The 16,293-nt window shown below is 48.6% G+C and overlaps 1 protein-coding gene across 1 annotated transcript in view; it reads right to left on the reverse strand.

Moving 5' to 3' along the window:
- Positions 1-15,445, reverse strand: part of LOC149369829 (uncharacterized) — a 30,887-nt gene extending 15,442 nt beyond the window's left edge. Inside the window, exon 1 of the mRNA XM_089576538.1 lies at positions 15,362-15,445. Within this exon, the coding sequence (XP_089432664.1) occupies positions 15,362-15,445 (84 nt within the window). The remainder of the gene's footprint in view (positions 1-15,361) is intronic.
- Between the last annotated feature and the right edge of the window lie 848 nt (positions 15,446-16,293).

Raw genomic sequence — 16,293 nt, forward strand, 5'->3', positions numbered from 1 at the left:
TTGAGTCAGTTCAAACATGAGCAGTAATACAGGCAATATGGAATCATTGTGCGGAACAGTTTCGTGTAATATACTGGACGATAGCGATTACGGCAGCACATCCATTACAGTCGCGTATAAAGACAGCAATAAAATTTCAATAACGAAGTGCGCCAAGCACGGAGACATAATCTCTCTAACGCTCTTCACTGCCTGTTTACAAGCAGTATTCAGAGACCTGGATTTATAACACTTGGAAAAAAAGATAATAGCAAATTCCTCTGGAATGTGCGATTCTCTACTTCTATTTCGCTGCTAAGTGAGAGCAGATGAATTGCGAAGCTTGATTATTAATGGGTCTAATAATTAATAAGCAGAAAAATGAATTAATGTTCAACAGCCTGAGAAGCAAACAGCAGCGTATCATTGGCAGCGAGGTGCTGGAGCTGGTAAGGGAAAGTGCAGGTAGTGGCCACAGAACAGTTGAGTACATCTCAAGAGAAAACAATATAACACCAGGATTTTACCTGTATTCATCCATAGGGTAGATATATGGACTGTAGCGAAAAGGGTTGAACTTCAATTCAGGACAAAGCAGAAGCCTGTGGCAATGAAAATGTTAGGTATAATGGCGAGAGAAAGCAAGAAAAAAATGGGACTGAGAACAAACGTGGGTAAATGAAATTCCATCCGAATTCAAGAACTCGGCTTTGATGGGGCATGTAATAGGAAGGAGAGATATTCGATTGTCGTTAGAGGTAATGGACTGAATCCAAATAGAAGCTAACGCTAGCAGGAATGGCAGAAAGTTAGGCGGTCAGATGAGGTTATGAAGTCTGCGAGGAGTCGGTGGGCGCGGCTGGCACATGACTGAGTAAAGTGAAGAAACCTGGGTGCCGCTTTGTCCTTTAGCGGAAGCACGCATGCTGTGGATGATGATCATTATGATGATGATGACCTCAAATGAAAAACGCAAAATATACAAACAGCCAATTTCTGGAGGCAATAGCAGCAAAATGCTTGATTGCCAGCAGAGTGGTTTCTTTATGGTTCCAGTTTTTGTCCATTAGAAGTAAAATGGTAGCCTGACAACCAGGGAAACACTTTTTGGTGCCATCGTATTGTTGGCACTTGCTATGCCTAATCAGACCGGCTAGTTTGATCTAAAGTAAAGGCCTTTAAGGAAAAAGATCACCGCTTTTTGAAAGCTCCAAAACGATTTTCACCGATGTAATTTGAATACTGCGACTGGTTATGGTCCCTTTGCTTTTCCTCTCAATGTCAAGAAAAAGCGAATTAACTTAAATAGCGAGGATCAAATTTTTACTTTTCACTTTTCTGTCAGACTGCAATGGCACCCTATAAGCGCGATGAAAATGTATCTGTCCTTTTTTACAGAAGTATCCGTCACATACCCGGATGCTGCATGCTATGAATGAAAATTATTTATTTGGACCCAAGAATTTACTTATTCTGCGCGCTAATTTTCTGCTGGAAATTATAACTGATCTTCCTTGTTCCCGGATTAGTTATTTGTGTATTAGCTCTTCTTCTCCTCCTCTAAGTGCCACATACGTTCCTTTCTTTCCTCAGGGTTTGTTATGCATTCAAAGGAGACAGAGGGTACTGAGGCTGTCGGCCTGAGCTGTTTATGAAAAGTGTTACAAGGTAAAATGAAGTAAAGAAAGCACGTGCGTAAATAACTAGCATGATGATTATGAGTAAAATTTTATTTAGGGTATTGTTTGCTCAGAACGAATACCCCACACTATACCACTTTAGGCTGTCCATCATATATGCAGGCACTAAACTAAAAAAAGCGTAAAGTAGAAAATTGTATCGGACTTGTGAATAGGCTCTCAATCGCTAACATGCCATTAAAAAATTGTAGAGGACCTTAAAGCCTGCCTTAAGGGTAGGACACGATAGCTTAATGGATTATAGCTCGTATTTGCAAAATTGGTCATTCTCTGATTAACATTCATAGGTCCCTGGGAATCCCCCTAGCACTCCTGGATGAGTGGTGTAGCTGTGAAGCGATGTGCCACTGCCGTTAGATCGCATTCGCTGCAACCGGACCGACAAATCGTTAGTTTAACGGCCGCCGGACACTGTGCACAGGTTCCTCGCAATCCTTTGGGCAAGTTGTGATTACGCCACAAGGTTAAGGGACCTACGTCACCCACCTGCCTCCTAGGTTGCTTCTCTGCGAATTTTTAGTGGATTTTTCTTGCACGTCCGATTACACCGACGCCGACGACGGATTTTATGCGGCCCAAGTTCTGTAACGCTATCCCAATAATAGCCGTCATCATTCATCGCATATTGGTGAAACACCAGCGCAATGCACATCGCCGTAAAGAGCTCCAAGCTGCGTTCAGATGAAGCCGCAAAGGTGCACTGTGTAACACAGTCATAAATGAAACCGCCTTTTTCTGGAACTGTTAACATCTGAAGACAAACTACAAGTCCGCAAGCTGAGCAATTTCATACATTGAAGACGGTAACTTATCGAACTAGTTTGCGGTATCATTGACTAATATTTCGTCTTCTCTTTTATGATAAAACAAATTACCCCAAAACTGCAGCATAGTTGATGGTTCCTCGAGGTATATATTTGAGGTGAATATTGCCGTCAAATTTGGACAACTGCCGCTGCAGAACACTGCTGTAGCACATACGCAAATTCTGCCATGGATCAAGCAGATATGGCAACCGATGTTCAGGCATTAGTCCTAAAAGATCTCAATGCCTTCAGTTTGACACCTTAATATTTTGGAGGTCGCCTAAAAGGGGACCACGGCCAGATTTATAAGGAGCTAGACTTGGCGAACAAGGGAGAGCAGTGGAGCGGCGGTGGCAGCGTCCGGCCGTGGATACGTTCCGAGCGTTCTAACTAACGCGCGCCCACCACTTCGTCTTGATTACGCCGTGTGCTGAAGCATATTGTTGACGAAGCATGTTCTTGTTGTAAGAATACGAGTGTGGTATAGATTAGAAATCTGATGTTGGTTGGGGCTGCGTAAAATTTAGGTCTCAGATATACGAGCATGCGATTAAATTTTTTAGGGATGAACTCAATGTGCGCGTGCAAGCTAAGGTTAGACGTAGTATGAATTCCGAGGTAATTATATCTTTCAACTGGTTCAACACCATTAAGGCTATGTACGGGCAAATCACTATTAACAGTAGAAATGCGCATAGGTTTGCACTTTTCAGCATTCAGTGTCATCTTTCAGGTTTTACATCATGATACGATAGCGTTAAGGTCAGTCTGGATCATGTGCTTGTCACGATAGTTTGTTATTTCCTGAAAAAGAACACAGTCATTAGCAAAAAGATGTACGGAAGAAGAAAGATTACTGCATAAGTAATTGATAAATATAAGAAAAAGCAGGGGCCCTAGGACGATGCTTTCGGGAACGCCGGAAAGAACAGGGTGAACGGTGTTAACACGATTCAGTTAACACGATGATGTCAGCGCAACACGCACTTATCGCACAGGAAAGTTCTGTACGTCTGTTGATGACACTTCGGATATTACTAAATAAAACACGTTTCCCCTAACCAGGACTCGATGCAGCGCGGAAAGACGAATGCGCGTATTGGGTTATCGGCTTGGTGCGTTCTGTGTTAATCTGAAATGTTTTATGGTTGACAGTGTCGTACAAGTAGTATCTGTCGTTCACGACCAATTGCTGTAATTTAGCTTAAAATATGGGGGGCCGGCCTCTTTGTTATTGTTTTTTTTTTGCATTTGACAATTTCCCTCTGGTTTTGAAATTCATGCCTTTTCTTTAGGGAAGACTTCGGGGTCTACATATTGCCACGTATCATTGTAATGTCCGTTCGTTCGCGCAAGGCCGCACGAAAGGGGTGTTATCATATTTGTTTGTGACGCGAGAAGCTACCGGACTAATCTCGATTGATCATAGCCACGAAGAGCGGCATCTACGTGTTTCCAGATTACTCTAGATGACCTCAACCTGTTATCTCGAAGTTTCCTTGCCGGCTTTAAATTGAACGATGCCGCGAGCAGCGGGCATTCGTAGTTCGACGACTGACAAGCACGTTTCTTGCTTACGCCGCCGCCGAGTGATTCAGTTCTTTTGCGGGCGCAAGTCAGCCCAAATAAAGAGCTTCGTTTCCAAGTCTTGTTGTTTTCGTGACCGCTGGACTGCCGTCACTACAGCGTGACAATATATTGACAGGGCGCTAAGAATTTTTTTTTTCCGTTTGGTCCCATGTTTTATGGTCATTGTCATCCTCGATGCCATGAAACCCTAAATTATTTCTACGACTCTGGTCTTCTAATTCATGAATTCTTGCCTGGAAACAGTTGATTGTGTATGCGAACATCGATAATGCTGCTTTACTTAGGTAATGGTAACCTATAAGTAAGTAGCCTCTGAATAGGTACGTAAAGGCCGGTAAGTTAAGGTCAACAGTTCAGGAAGGCCGCCGTGCAGGAGAAACAAGATAAGGCGGTTGAGCCTGCCTGCTTTCTCAACGGGCGAGGGGTGCAGATATATGAGAGTGATGGCGAAGGCAGCAGGCGTGAAAAGTTACTCAAGAACTGTCGGCGAGATGCTCGTGAAGCAGTCGGGAGATCAGCCTGTGGGTTTGGCAGTTTGCTCGGGGTTGACCGGAAGATGGGCCAGCGGCCGGATTTGCGTCCGTGTGATGTGCTTCGCCCCAGCCAATGCGGTAAAGGTACCACCTGTGGAGACGACGGCGCAGGCGCTGAAGACGGCAAAACAACGTCAAGGGAAGCAAACCCGGAGCGAGCAACAGGTGAGTTCAACCTGATATGAAGCCCGTGACCGCTTTATACTGGAAGTGGTGGCTGGAACCGCAGAACGCAAGTCCGGTACTTTGGCGTCAGAATGAGCGGGACGGGACGCCTTGGTGCTGAGACCACAAGCTGCGTTTCCCGGGACATGCTGTTCTGCTCGGAGGTCTTACGCACAGCACCGCCTTCGGAGGCTATCAGATTTTCCACGGAGGCAGAGCCACTGGCTGAGTCGTCTCATGTCTAATCAGCTGTGGGCGCAGCAAGACAAGTTTGGAATACAAGCGACGGCCAAGTGGGCGTCGCGTTCTGCGGGGTTTCGCCAGTGAGAGATGACCAAGGTGGTGGTAAGCAGCCGTGCTCGACAAGAAGACTGTCGCGGAGAACCTGCAATTCGCTGGGTGCCCGGCCATACGCAGATCCAAAGGCGCGCACATGACAGTTGTCGGTGCAGGAGGTGTGCAGACCTCGTTTCAAGAAAACCTGATGTGTCTTGACATGGCACAGCCCACCGGAGATGCCGGAGAAAAGTGTCAAGGAGACGTCCAGTGGCTGCTCCGATGGCATGTGTGTCGATGGAGACCGTGAAGTAGAGAACAGGACTGGTGATAAGCCGGACTGTCGCAGCAGCCTAAGTGGGACACACGCGTCATAGAGCGGCAGCGGGAAGACTCAAAGAAGTATGCTTGAATGGCCGCGCGCAGTTCATTGTAAGAGCAGCATCTCAAGACAAAACAGGCCATGCGTAGCAAGAGGACGGGCGTGAGGATGTCGCAGAGTATTGCGTGTTGGAAGCACTGCATGGTGATATCGTTCAGGTAAAGCACAGCCTCCAGGTGAGGCAACTGTCCACCGACACCTTGGGACGTGAACGCCGGAAGCGGTGGGTCGAAGTCCGGATCCGGCGTGCTTGCCATCCTGGAACACCGTTCATGGAGAAGGTGCGGCTGAAGGTCGAGCTTCACATAACCCGATAAACCGGTTTGACCTCATGATGTACCACCTTCCTACTAAAATTACAGTAAAATCTTTTGAGCACTCGTTGACCTGTTAATTGTTATGTAGGGGAAAAATGCCGTTGCGGTGACTAATTCTTTTTGGTGTTTAGTGCGAACACGAAAGACGCGTGCACATATTCGGTCACAGTGGTCTAGAAGCACGAGTAGCCTGCGATGTCTGTGCACGCTCATGAAAGCCCGGTGGTCGTAATTACCCGGTCTTCGCCAGAGCGACTTTCCTTTTAGCCAGAGTGTGAGGCGTTAAAGCCCATAAAGCAAACCAGTCAAAAATGAGGAAGGCACAGGGACTATAGATTGTCATAAGCATGGATGCTATCTCGGCATATTTCTGGGGAAAGTACAAAGAAATGGGGCTCATGCTGGACGAGGCGAAAATAAAAAGAAGATACGGCTCAACCAAGCCCACGTCTCAGCTTCACAAGCTTAAGCCAATGGCGGTTGTAGTGATGACAGACGTTTTTCCAGAAGTTAGAACCCCTCTGAAAAATTGCAGCATTATTCAGTTCTGAAGCATATCTACCAGATTCCATACTCGGCCGTTCGACCTTCCCAACTACCACTCCTTCTATTTGGTGCACAAAAACAGTGCATTTATTTTAAAGAAGTCCACCTAAAATGCTTTATAAACATTTTCACTGCCTGGCGTCGCCTTCTCGTGCGCCCAAACTGGTCTAATTTCTGGCACCTGTGGCAACAAATTCTCCAAAATGTCTCTCTACGCTGTTTCACTGTCTTTTTCAAACAGAACGGGCCTTTATATACACAACTACGACTGCCGAAAGAATTTTCTGTCGCAACTTCCAACTTCTCGGTAAGATTTGTCAATCACCTCATGTGAATATAACACTGAATAAAAAAAATTACGATTGTTTGCGTTTTGAAAGTGCAACGTTGATCCAAACGACAAATAAATATCGTCACACCTGATGCGAACAGACCATCTTTCGTGTGCAGTGGAGAAGTCCTGAGTCGCGGATCGATGTTAAGAAGATATTAACTCGCCCCCAAAAAGTTTTTCTGTTCTAATGAAAGCTATATCATGACAGAGAGGCATAAAACTCTAAATTCTAGATAATTCTCCTTAAGCGGTCTGAGAACACGCCTGTAGCGTATACTTACCTGGTTCCATGGTGCGTTTTCAGCAACTGCACTTAGCTTCACTCTAGGAGCATCAAATATATGTTAATGTTTTTTAATACACGATGATACCTTTAATATAGAGCACTTATTTGGTGTAAATATGAATTGGAGTAGTAGTTTTCAAAACACACGCATTTTTAAGACATTCCAATTTGGCTCTTTTAGTTAAAGCGCAACATGTTCAGTACGTTCCCTATGCATAAAGGCTATAAATTTTCAGTGGCCCAGCAGGGGTCCAGCAGCCCTGCCTGGGACAGTGCGCCAAATGGCACAGTCACACGAGGGATTTTTCGAACGGTTGGACCTTCACTAAATGCTGACCAAAAGTTTTCAGGATAGTCGGCAAACCTGAGACTAGTTTCTAAGCGTACAGGAAGCGCAGCAAATTAGGAGGTGGCGGAAAGTTTTTTGCGCTCTGATTACTTTAATATTAAATAGCGTGTTAAAGGCATTCATGTATTCCTTCTCTGCCATACGGATCAATTCTCCCATGTCCTTGAAGAACAAAGAATATTACACAGAGAACCGATCATACCCTCGGTCAACACTTAGCGTTCGTTCGTTGTAAGAACCAAGTAATAAGTATTGATAATAGTAATGCCCACTGGACTGTTTCAACCGGCGCCGTATTATTCTTCTGTTTCAGCGGTGCCTTAGGAACGTCAACGTCACATCCCTTCCTATCGGTGATTTGATAGATGGAGCAGCATTTGCAAGGAAAGCTGTTTTATCATATGGATAAAAGCGAAGGGCAGAATTCTTTTGCCGGCCCTGCAACGTTGTTCTGTATTCAAGTTCTTGCATTGCACCTGAATGAAATTAAAGGCGCCCTGCTTTATTCATGAAAATAAAACTCCCCTGATTGCTGATTTGATTCTTGACTATTAAAGGAAGCCTTTTGGATGTCTCTCTCGTGGAGTTCACTTCATGTGAGACAATCTCTTTGCGGGAAAAATCCGCCACTGAACTGGCTGTTATAGTAACATGGTTGACCTATTCACATGACTTATGTTCGTACATCTCAGTTACTACACTTAAATGTGGTAATTACCTTATGAAGACCCATATTGAACTACTCGAAAAATGATTCCAGTTTTATGCCTTAGTAGAAGAGCCCAATCTTGCGCCGCCAGTCGGGTGGTGATATATATGCGTCTGAGATTGGAGTGATTAAAAGCTTTCCATACCAGGCTGCGGTTGTGTTCAAACATTCTGCTAGAGGCTTCACAAGGAACCTATTAACAGCTTTGTGAATTCTGCAAGCCAGCTTAACAGGACAACTTTTTCTAACCGAAGCTGTTCGCAGGCTCATTTATGCTCCCTGGTTTCCCTATAAAAAATGCCCCTACATGATATTCTTGTTCATAAAAGAGATGGTCTGCTCTCTAATGTTCGCATTAAAAGAAATTTTTAACTGTGTTTCTCAGTTGTACATGTTGGAAATATATATGGACTCAGCAACACATACATTCCAAACTGACTTTTATATTTAAAATATAAATTTGAATTAGAAAATGTATTGAAAGATATAGGTATTTATTTCTATTTCACTTCCGATTTCAAATGCTGAAACTTTCTCATTTTATATATCCAACTTGTGAGCGTTAATTTTTAATGGTATTTTATATTCAAGTATAATTTTGGTTTCAAAATTAGGATTCTTCAACTGAAATGTTATATCATCTTTTACTTCAAATAAATCCATATTTGAACATGTGTTTGCATTTTAGATAACATAAATCATCTTTAAACAAATTTCAAGTGGCTGGAAGAAACAGCCAAGGGCGCAGCCATTGTTTTAAGATGTTTTAAGGAGGCTCCCATAAAGAATGCCGCTGGAAAAAAAAATCACATTTTTGCGCAATTATTAAGCGTTCCGTGTGAGAGCATCTATGGAAAGAAAATTATAGGTGTAACGTTAAGAGACCGAAAGCGGCCAGAGTGGGTGAGGGGAAAAAACGTGGGTTAAAGACATCCTAGTCGAAATCACTAACAAGAAATGGGCTTTGGTCGGGGATGTAATGCAAAAGCAAGATAACAGCTGGGCCTAAACGGCAACGGATTAGATTCCAAGAGAAGGAGAGCGTAGCAGGGGGCGGCGGTAAATCAGGTGGGCGGATGAGGGTAAGAAGTTTCCTGGGATAGGGTGGTTGCAGCAGCAAAAGGCAGAGTTAGTTGGGGAGACATGGGAGTGGCCTTTGCCCTGCAGTGGGCGTATTCAGGCTGCTGCTGCTGCTGATGATGATGTGAGAAGATTGGAAGTGGTTCGCATTTTCGTGCATCTACGAAAGCACTCCGCCGATCCAGGAAACGCATGGCACAGTACTAAAATTCCCTCCACGCCGCGTTTCTTGAAACTAGCGAGTAAACCCGTCAGTTCAAAAAATGATGGAATAAGTTCTTTGTAAAATCCTGAGCATGACCTAAACAAATACCAAAGGTGCTAGCACCTGGCAAGATTCTGAGTGTTTGTCATCACTGGAACATATAAATGAGCTATCCAAGTCTCAAAATCAAGATGGATTTTAAAATCTTGTACATGCAGGATCTGTTCTGAAAGTAGTAGGACTGATTTTTTTATTCGGAATTTATTCATGAGAATAGTACAAACGATTAGAATTTTTCAAGGTAGCACCCTTCCGCACCAACACGCTGCTGCCTATGAGTTTTAAAGTTTTTGTACGCCTCCAGGAACGCCTGGACCGGAACGCTGTTTAGCTCCCTCGTCACGGACTGTTGAACCACCTCTACCGATTAGTGATGTTTCCCCTTGAGCGTCGATTTTATTTTCGGGAATCGAAAAAAGTCTGGCGGGGCCAAGTCGGGGCTGTAGGGGGGCTGAGGCAGCGTTGCCGCCTTATGCTGGGCAAAAAATCGGGGTCCTCATTCAGATTATGAAGAAGATCCTGACAGATCGCTTTTCGGTTGGCCTTTTGCACCTCTGACAACACTCCTGGCACCAACTCCGCCCACACTTCTGTCTTGATATCAAAAACTTCGGTTTGAGGAATGCTCAAGTCATCAGCAATCATCGGTATACTCATGCTACTATCACTGTTCAGAAAATGTTTCACTCGCTACGCATTTTCGTTGGTCTTGCTGGTCGAAGGGCATCCAGAACGGTCGTCGTCTTCCACTTGTTACTTATCTTCTCGGAACAGCTTGTGCCACTCAAAAAACACCTGATCTACCCATGGAAGCGTTACCGTAGGCCTCCTTAATCATGTCGTGAGTCTCTTTGACCGTTTTACAAAGATTTACACAAAATTTGATCGCGTATCGCTGATCCAGTAAACGCCCCATGATTCTGCGTGCCGAGACGTTTCGATAGGGGTACACAGTACAAGTGACCTGCTCTCTTCAACGGCCGAGAGCCGACTGTCGATTTTCCCCAGCATTCCTAATATCCCCCTTCAACGATCCTGCACGCGCAGACCGCCTCTCGTCCGCTCGTTCGCCCAGGAAAAACCAGTCCTACTACTTTCAGAACAGACTCTGTATGATGACGCCTAATGTGATATTAGGTTCAGACCCATGGTTAGAGACTGCTACAATTTAGGGACGAGGTCTTATATGTTTGCATGCTATCAATAACATCGCGAAGGTCGTTGCATAGGCGTTTTTTAATTTGTTCAGGAAAAATATCATTTCACGCATCATAAATATTTAAATCGGTGAAATGAAGGCAGTGTGGGCCCAAATCAGATTGCAAAATGGAAACATGGTGTCGGTGTGTCCTTTCTGTGGGGCTTCAGGTACTCTAGGTGATGTCTTCTGCAAATTTAAACAGCCATTAGTAACAATAAACAATCTCTGTTTGGTCATTGGTGCGGATTTCAATCTCCTCGCAATAGATTGGTTTAGGTTTATGGAGGTTTAATGTCTCAGAGCGACTCAGGCTATGAGGGACGCCGTTGTGAAGGGCACCAGAAATTTCCACCACCCAGGGTTCATTAACGTCCACTGACATCGTACAGTATACGGGCCTCTAAAATTTCGCCGCCATCAAAATTCGACCGCCGCGGCCGTAATCGAACTCGCGTCTTTCGGGTCAGCAGCCGAGCGCCATAACCACGAAGACACCACGGCGGCCTCCGCGAAACAAATTGGCCACAGGAGACCCTTCACTGAATATTAATGAAAAGTAAAGAAAGGGAATGTGGTCTTGTAGCTCTTCACTAACTCAATTGGCCTCGAACCCAACGTGGAAGCAGTGATTTAGACCCGTTGCTGACTGACCAAACTGCGGCAGCAGGGTCAACTTTGGTGTTGCCAGGTACAAACGACCACATGGTGGTCATGACCGACATGAACTTAGAGCATATAAGTTTAGCAAATAACCAACAGCGCCGCACATATACGTTCGCGAAAGCACGCACGCCAGATATCTCGTGTTCACTTCATAGATGGATGTGTTTCAAGCGTTACCTGAATCTGGAAGTGTTCCGGAATTATAGAACACACTAAAAAAACCTATTTCAACTGCGTGACGAATATGTGCTGTATTTAATACTGACCTTGCGGCACAGCAAAAGTAAAGCTTGTTGTGCCTGAACCGTGATTCCGCTGGCCTCTCTGGAAACCAGAGACGTACGCCCACCGTCGCGCAAAGCAGGTCCGGACTCGCCGCCTTGGCACAGCTCGCAACGAGTCATCCTGGCTCACCGGCGCAGACTCTTCCTCCTTCTCATTAACGTCGGCTCGAGCCAATCCGATCGTCGCCTGTGGCGTGACCTTATTGGAGCAGAGGAACGCCGGGCTGCCACAACGGTCACCGGCGGCTGTAAGAAGAGAACCGCGCTGAGACGCTGCAGGGGAGGTGTGGTGGAGGTTGCAGCCTGCTGGCTTCGTCCGTCTATCTGTTTTTTCAGCCAGCGTCAGCTCCCGCGGACGCGGTTGTTGCGACGCGCGTCTTTACTCTCTGTTTTTCTCTTCCTCTTATCCTTCAACTCTCTTCTATGTGCACGTGGCAGCGGTGGTGGCTCGGCTGGAGCCAGTTGGCAGGCCCGTGCACTTTCCTTTTCATCCTTCTCTCAGTCGCAACCAACCGAGACGCAGCAGGGAGAGCCTTCAGCCGCTTATCTGTTTTTTTCAGACAGCGTCCGCTTCGGCGGACGCGGTTGTTTCTGCGATGCGCGTATTTTATTTTCCTTCCTTGTCTTTTCTTTTACATCTTTTAACTCTCCTCTATCTGCACATCGCAGCGGTAGTGGCTCGGCTCGAGCCAGTAGGCAGGTCCGTGCAATTTTCTTTTCATCCTTCTCTCAAACGCAACTACAGCAACAGACGCCACAGTTGTTGCGACTGAGACAAGAATGAAAAAAATGGCTGTGGCTTGGTTAATCCCGGTAATTGCGAAAGCAATATCCGTAGCTAAGCCATGGTTCAGCTGGTAGTGTAGTTGGTGGTGGCGCTTGTGGCTAGACTTGTGGTGATGGATCGGTTATACATTCCATTCCAATCCAATCCAATTCAATATACTAATATGGTAGCTACCGGCCTCTCTACGCGACGGGATGAAAGTGAAACTAGTACTGTTTTCGCAATAAAAGAAAGTGCACGGGCCTGCCAACTGGCTCCAGCCGAGCCACCACCGCTGCCACGTGCAGATAGAGGAGAGTTAAAAGATCAGAGGAAAGAGAAAAAGGAGAGAAAAGACGCGCGTCGCAGCAACAACCGCGTCCGCCGAAGCGGACGCTAGCTAAACAGATAAGCGGCCGTAGCCGCGCTTCGTCACCACCTACTTGAGCGGTGGTGGCTCGGCTGGGGCCAGTTGGCAGGCCCGTGCACTTTCCTTTTCATTCTTCTCTCAGTCACAACAACAACAACACGAGACGCAGCAGCAGACGGGCAGCAGACGCGCCATCCTGCCAGAGAGACGCTCTCCGCAGGGCCTCGTCCTAGCCCGTTGTGCTCACGGCCCTTGCACATATCTTGTAAAAAGCCTTGTAAATACAGTATATAAACGTCAGTTCACTCACCGCCGCATCGACTGTTCTTCGCTAACGTCTGTTCAACAGAGGCAGCAGACAGAGACGCTCCATGTCGCAACAGTGGTGGCAGCGGTGGGATGCACCAAAATCCCAATAGTGGGTGGGAGCTGTGGGATCGACCGGCGTCAGCTACCTCGCCGCGGTGAGTGCCTGATCTTTTCCCCTCAATTCGCCAGACTGCTCTAGCACACGTGATTGTAGTCTTGAGTAAGGCTGTGTGTGTGTAGCACTGTAGATACCTTTCTTGTTTCAAACGAAGTAGGAGTGCTTTGAAGTGAAAGCTAGTGCAGAGGGAGTTAACAAGGCTTTGTTGTAAAGAATTGCTTGTGCGTTTCATACTAGTAGTGCTATAGTAGTGTTAGCAAGAAGTGGCCGGATTCTTTTCGAATAAAGAAAACTGATTTATTTTAAGACTTAAGGATACAAGAATGAGATAACTGGATTATTGATACGTAGGAGGTTCGGCGGATCTGCAGAGTTGGGAGGGCCTCGCCGATGCGTCTCGTATCGTCGGCGCCTCTCGGTCATCTCTCTTCCCAAGAGGCAGCGGTGGGGCTTTTATAGCCTGAGGAACGGTGGCCCCTCAGAACTGGCCAATCCAAAGGCAGCACTCGACGGCAGTCCGAAAGGACCAACCAGCGACCGCGCGGCCAACTGCTTCAAATTTTGCCGCGCGCGGTGGCGTCCGGGAGAGGAGGAAACAGCGCCTCGCTGTCTGGCCTCTTGCGACAAGTCCAGGCGTGTTGCTTGAAGATGCTTCTCCTTAGGACTCCGCTGCCGTAAGGCGCAGCATCGTGGATTGTCAAGGGACGCTCGTAGGAGAAAGTTAGGATGCGGAGCGCCTCGTGGTCGCTGAGCAGGAGCGTTAAATGTCCTGTGCTGGCGTGCTGGGACCGCGTGGCTCGTAAGAAATGTGAATGCTGACACGGCCTTTCCAAAATTTGCGCCTGTCCTCAGGCGCACGTTGACGACAGCAATTCTTGGGCGTGCTGGGCGTTCTTCCCCGCGTATCTTGTGGCTTGCGTCCAGCTCGTTCGAATACGCCTTCGCTTCCATCTGGGGAGACGATGCGACTTGTGCGAAGTGCCGTGTTTGTCTCGTTCGTAACGTTTCTTGGTCCAGGGAGTCGGGCTTGTTGGATCGTTCCGCATCCTGCCGTGCTTTCGTCGCGGCGCTGGCTTTATGGATGAGCCAGCTCGTCTTGGCAATGGCTTCTGCATTGTAGTAACTGTAGCAGGTGCGAAAGCTGCGCCGTGTCGTTGGAGGCACGTCTCGTGGCCAACTCGTGTCGGTAGTGGCTGCTGCACCGTAATATCCGTGGCAGGGGCGCGGGGTCCGTCGTATCGTGGGGAGCCCGTTGCGTGGCTCGATCTCGGTGACACCGGCTGCTGCACCGTAGTGCCCGTGGCAGGGGCGCGGGGTTCGTCGTGTCGTTGGGAACCCTTTTCGTGGCCCGCTTGCGGCGGCACCGTGTGCTGCACCGTAGTGTCCGTGGCAGGGGCGCGGGGTCCGTCGTGTCGTTGGGAGCCCGTTTCGTTATCTGCTTGCTGTGACACCGGCTGCTGCACCGAAGTGTCCGTGGCAGGGGCGCGGGGTCCGTCGTGTCGTTGGGAGCCCTTCTCGTGGCCCGCTTGCGGCGGCACCATAGTGTCCGTGGCAGGGGCGCGGGGTCCGTCGTGTCGTTGGGAGCCCTTTTCGTGGTCCGCTTGCGGCGGCACCGTGTGCTGCACCGTAGTGTCCGTGGCAGGGGCGCGGGGTCCGTCGTGTCGTTGGGAGCCCTTTTCGTGGCCCGCTTGCGGCGGCACCGTGTGCTGCACCGTAGTGTCCGTGGCAGGGGCGCGGGGTCCGTCGTGTCGTTGGGAGCCCTTTTCGTGGCCCGCTTGCGGTGACACCGGCTGCTACACCGAAGTGTCCGTGGCAGGGGCGCGGGGTCCGTCGTGTCGTTGGGAACCCTTTTCGTGGCCCGCTTGCGGCGGCACCGTGTGCTGCACCGTAGCGTCCGTGGCAGGGGCGCGGGGTCCGTCGTGTCGTTGGGAGCCCGTTTCGTGGCCCGCTTGCGGCGGCACCGTGTGCTGCACCGTAGTGTCCGTGGCAGGGGCGCGGGGTCCGTCGTGTCGTTGGGAGCCCTTTTCGTTACCGGCCCGTGTCGACAGTGGCTGCTGGTCCGTGCTGTCACTCGTATGGTGTGACACTTGTCGTTGAGCATGAAGCCTCCGCAGATGATCTCTCTCGGCCAGCAGTCTCTCGAATTCCGCCCTCTCGGCTTGGCGGCGAGCGTTGTCGTCCATGATCCGCGTCACGAGGTCGTCCTTGCGGCCGCTGCACGAAAGTCCTCGGGATAGGAGCTCTTCCACCAGTTGCCATTTCTTCAAGGTGGTCAGTGCGTTGCGTCATGCCGATGCCAGAAGGGACAGAATGAGCGGGGACTCCAAGCTCACCGTCGGCGTTCTGCTGGGCTCCACGTTGTCGACTCGGTCTTCGTTCAGGGGTGACGCCTCTGTAGATCCTGTCGGCTGCGCCATGTTAGCAAGACGTGGCCGGATTCTTTTCGAATAAAGAAAACTGATTTATTTTAAGACTTAAGGATACAAGAATGAGATAACTGGATTATTGATACGTAGGAGGTTCGGCGGATCTGCAGAGTTGGGAGGGCCTCACCGATGCATCTCGTATCGTCGGCGCCTCTCGGTCATCTCTCTCCCCAAGCGGCAGCGGTGGGGCTTTTATAGCCTGAGGAACGGTGGCCCCTCAGAACTGGCCAATCCAAAGGCAGCACTCGACGGCAGTCCGAAAGGACCAACCAGCGACCGCGCGGCCAACTGCTCCAAATTTTGCCGCGCGCGGTGGCGTCCGGGAGAGGAGGAAACAGCGCCTCGCTGTCTGGCCTCTTGCGACAAGTCCAGGCGTGTTGCTTGAAGATGCTTCTCCTTAGGACTCCGCTGCCGTAAGGCGCAGCATCGTGGATTGTCAAGGGACGCTCGTAGGAGAAAGTTAGGATGCGGAACGCCTCGTGGTCGCTGAGCAGGAGCGTTAAATGTCCTGTGCTGGCGTGCTGGGACCGCGTGGCTCGTAAGAAATGTGAATGCTGACACGGCCTTTCCAAAATTTGCGCCTGTCCTCAGGCGCACGTTGTCGACAGCAATTCTTGGGCGTGCTGGGCGTTCTTCTCCGCGTATCTTGTGGCTTGCGTCCAGCTCGTTCGAATACGCCTTCGCTTCCATCTGGGGAGACGATGCGACTTGTGCGAAGTGCCGTGTTTGTCTCGTTCGTAACGTTTCTTGGTCCAGGGAGTCGGGCTTGTTGGATCGTTAAGCATCCTGCCGTGCTTTCGTCGCGGCGCTGGCTTTATGGATGAGCCAGCTCGTCTTGG

This window comes from Amblyomma mixtum, chromosome 1 (assembly GCF_055824585.1).
Source record: "Amblyomma mixtum isolate Tamu chromosome 1, ASM5582458v1, whole genome shotgun sequence".
Taxonomy (NCBI): domain Eukaryota; kingdom Metazoa; phylum Arthropoda; class Arachnida; order Ixodida; family Ixodidae; genus Amblyomma; species Amblyomma mixtum.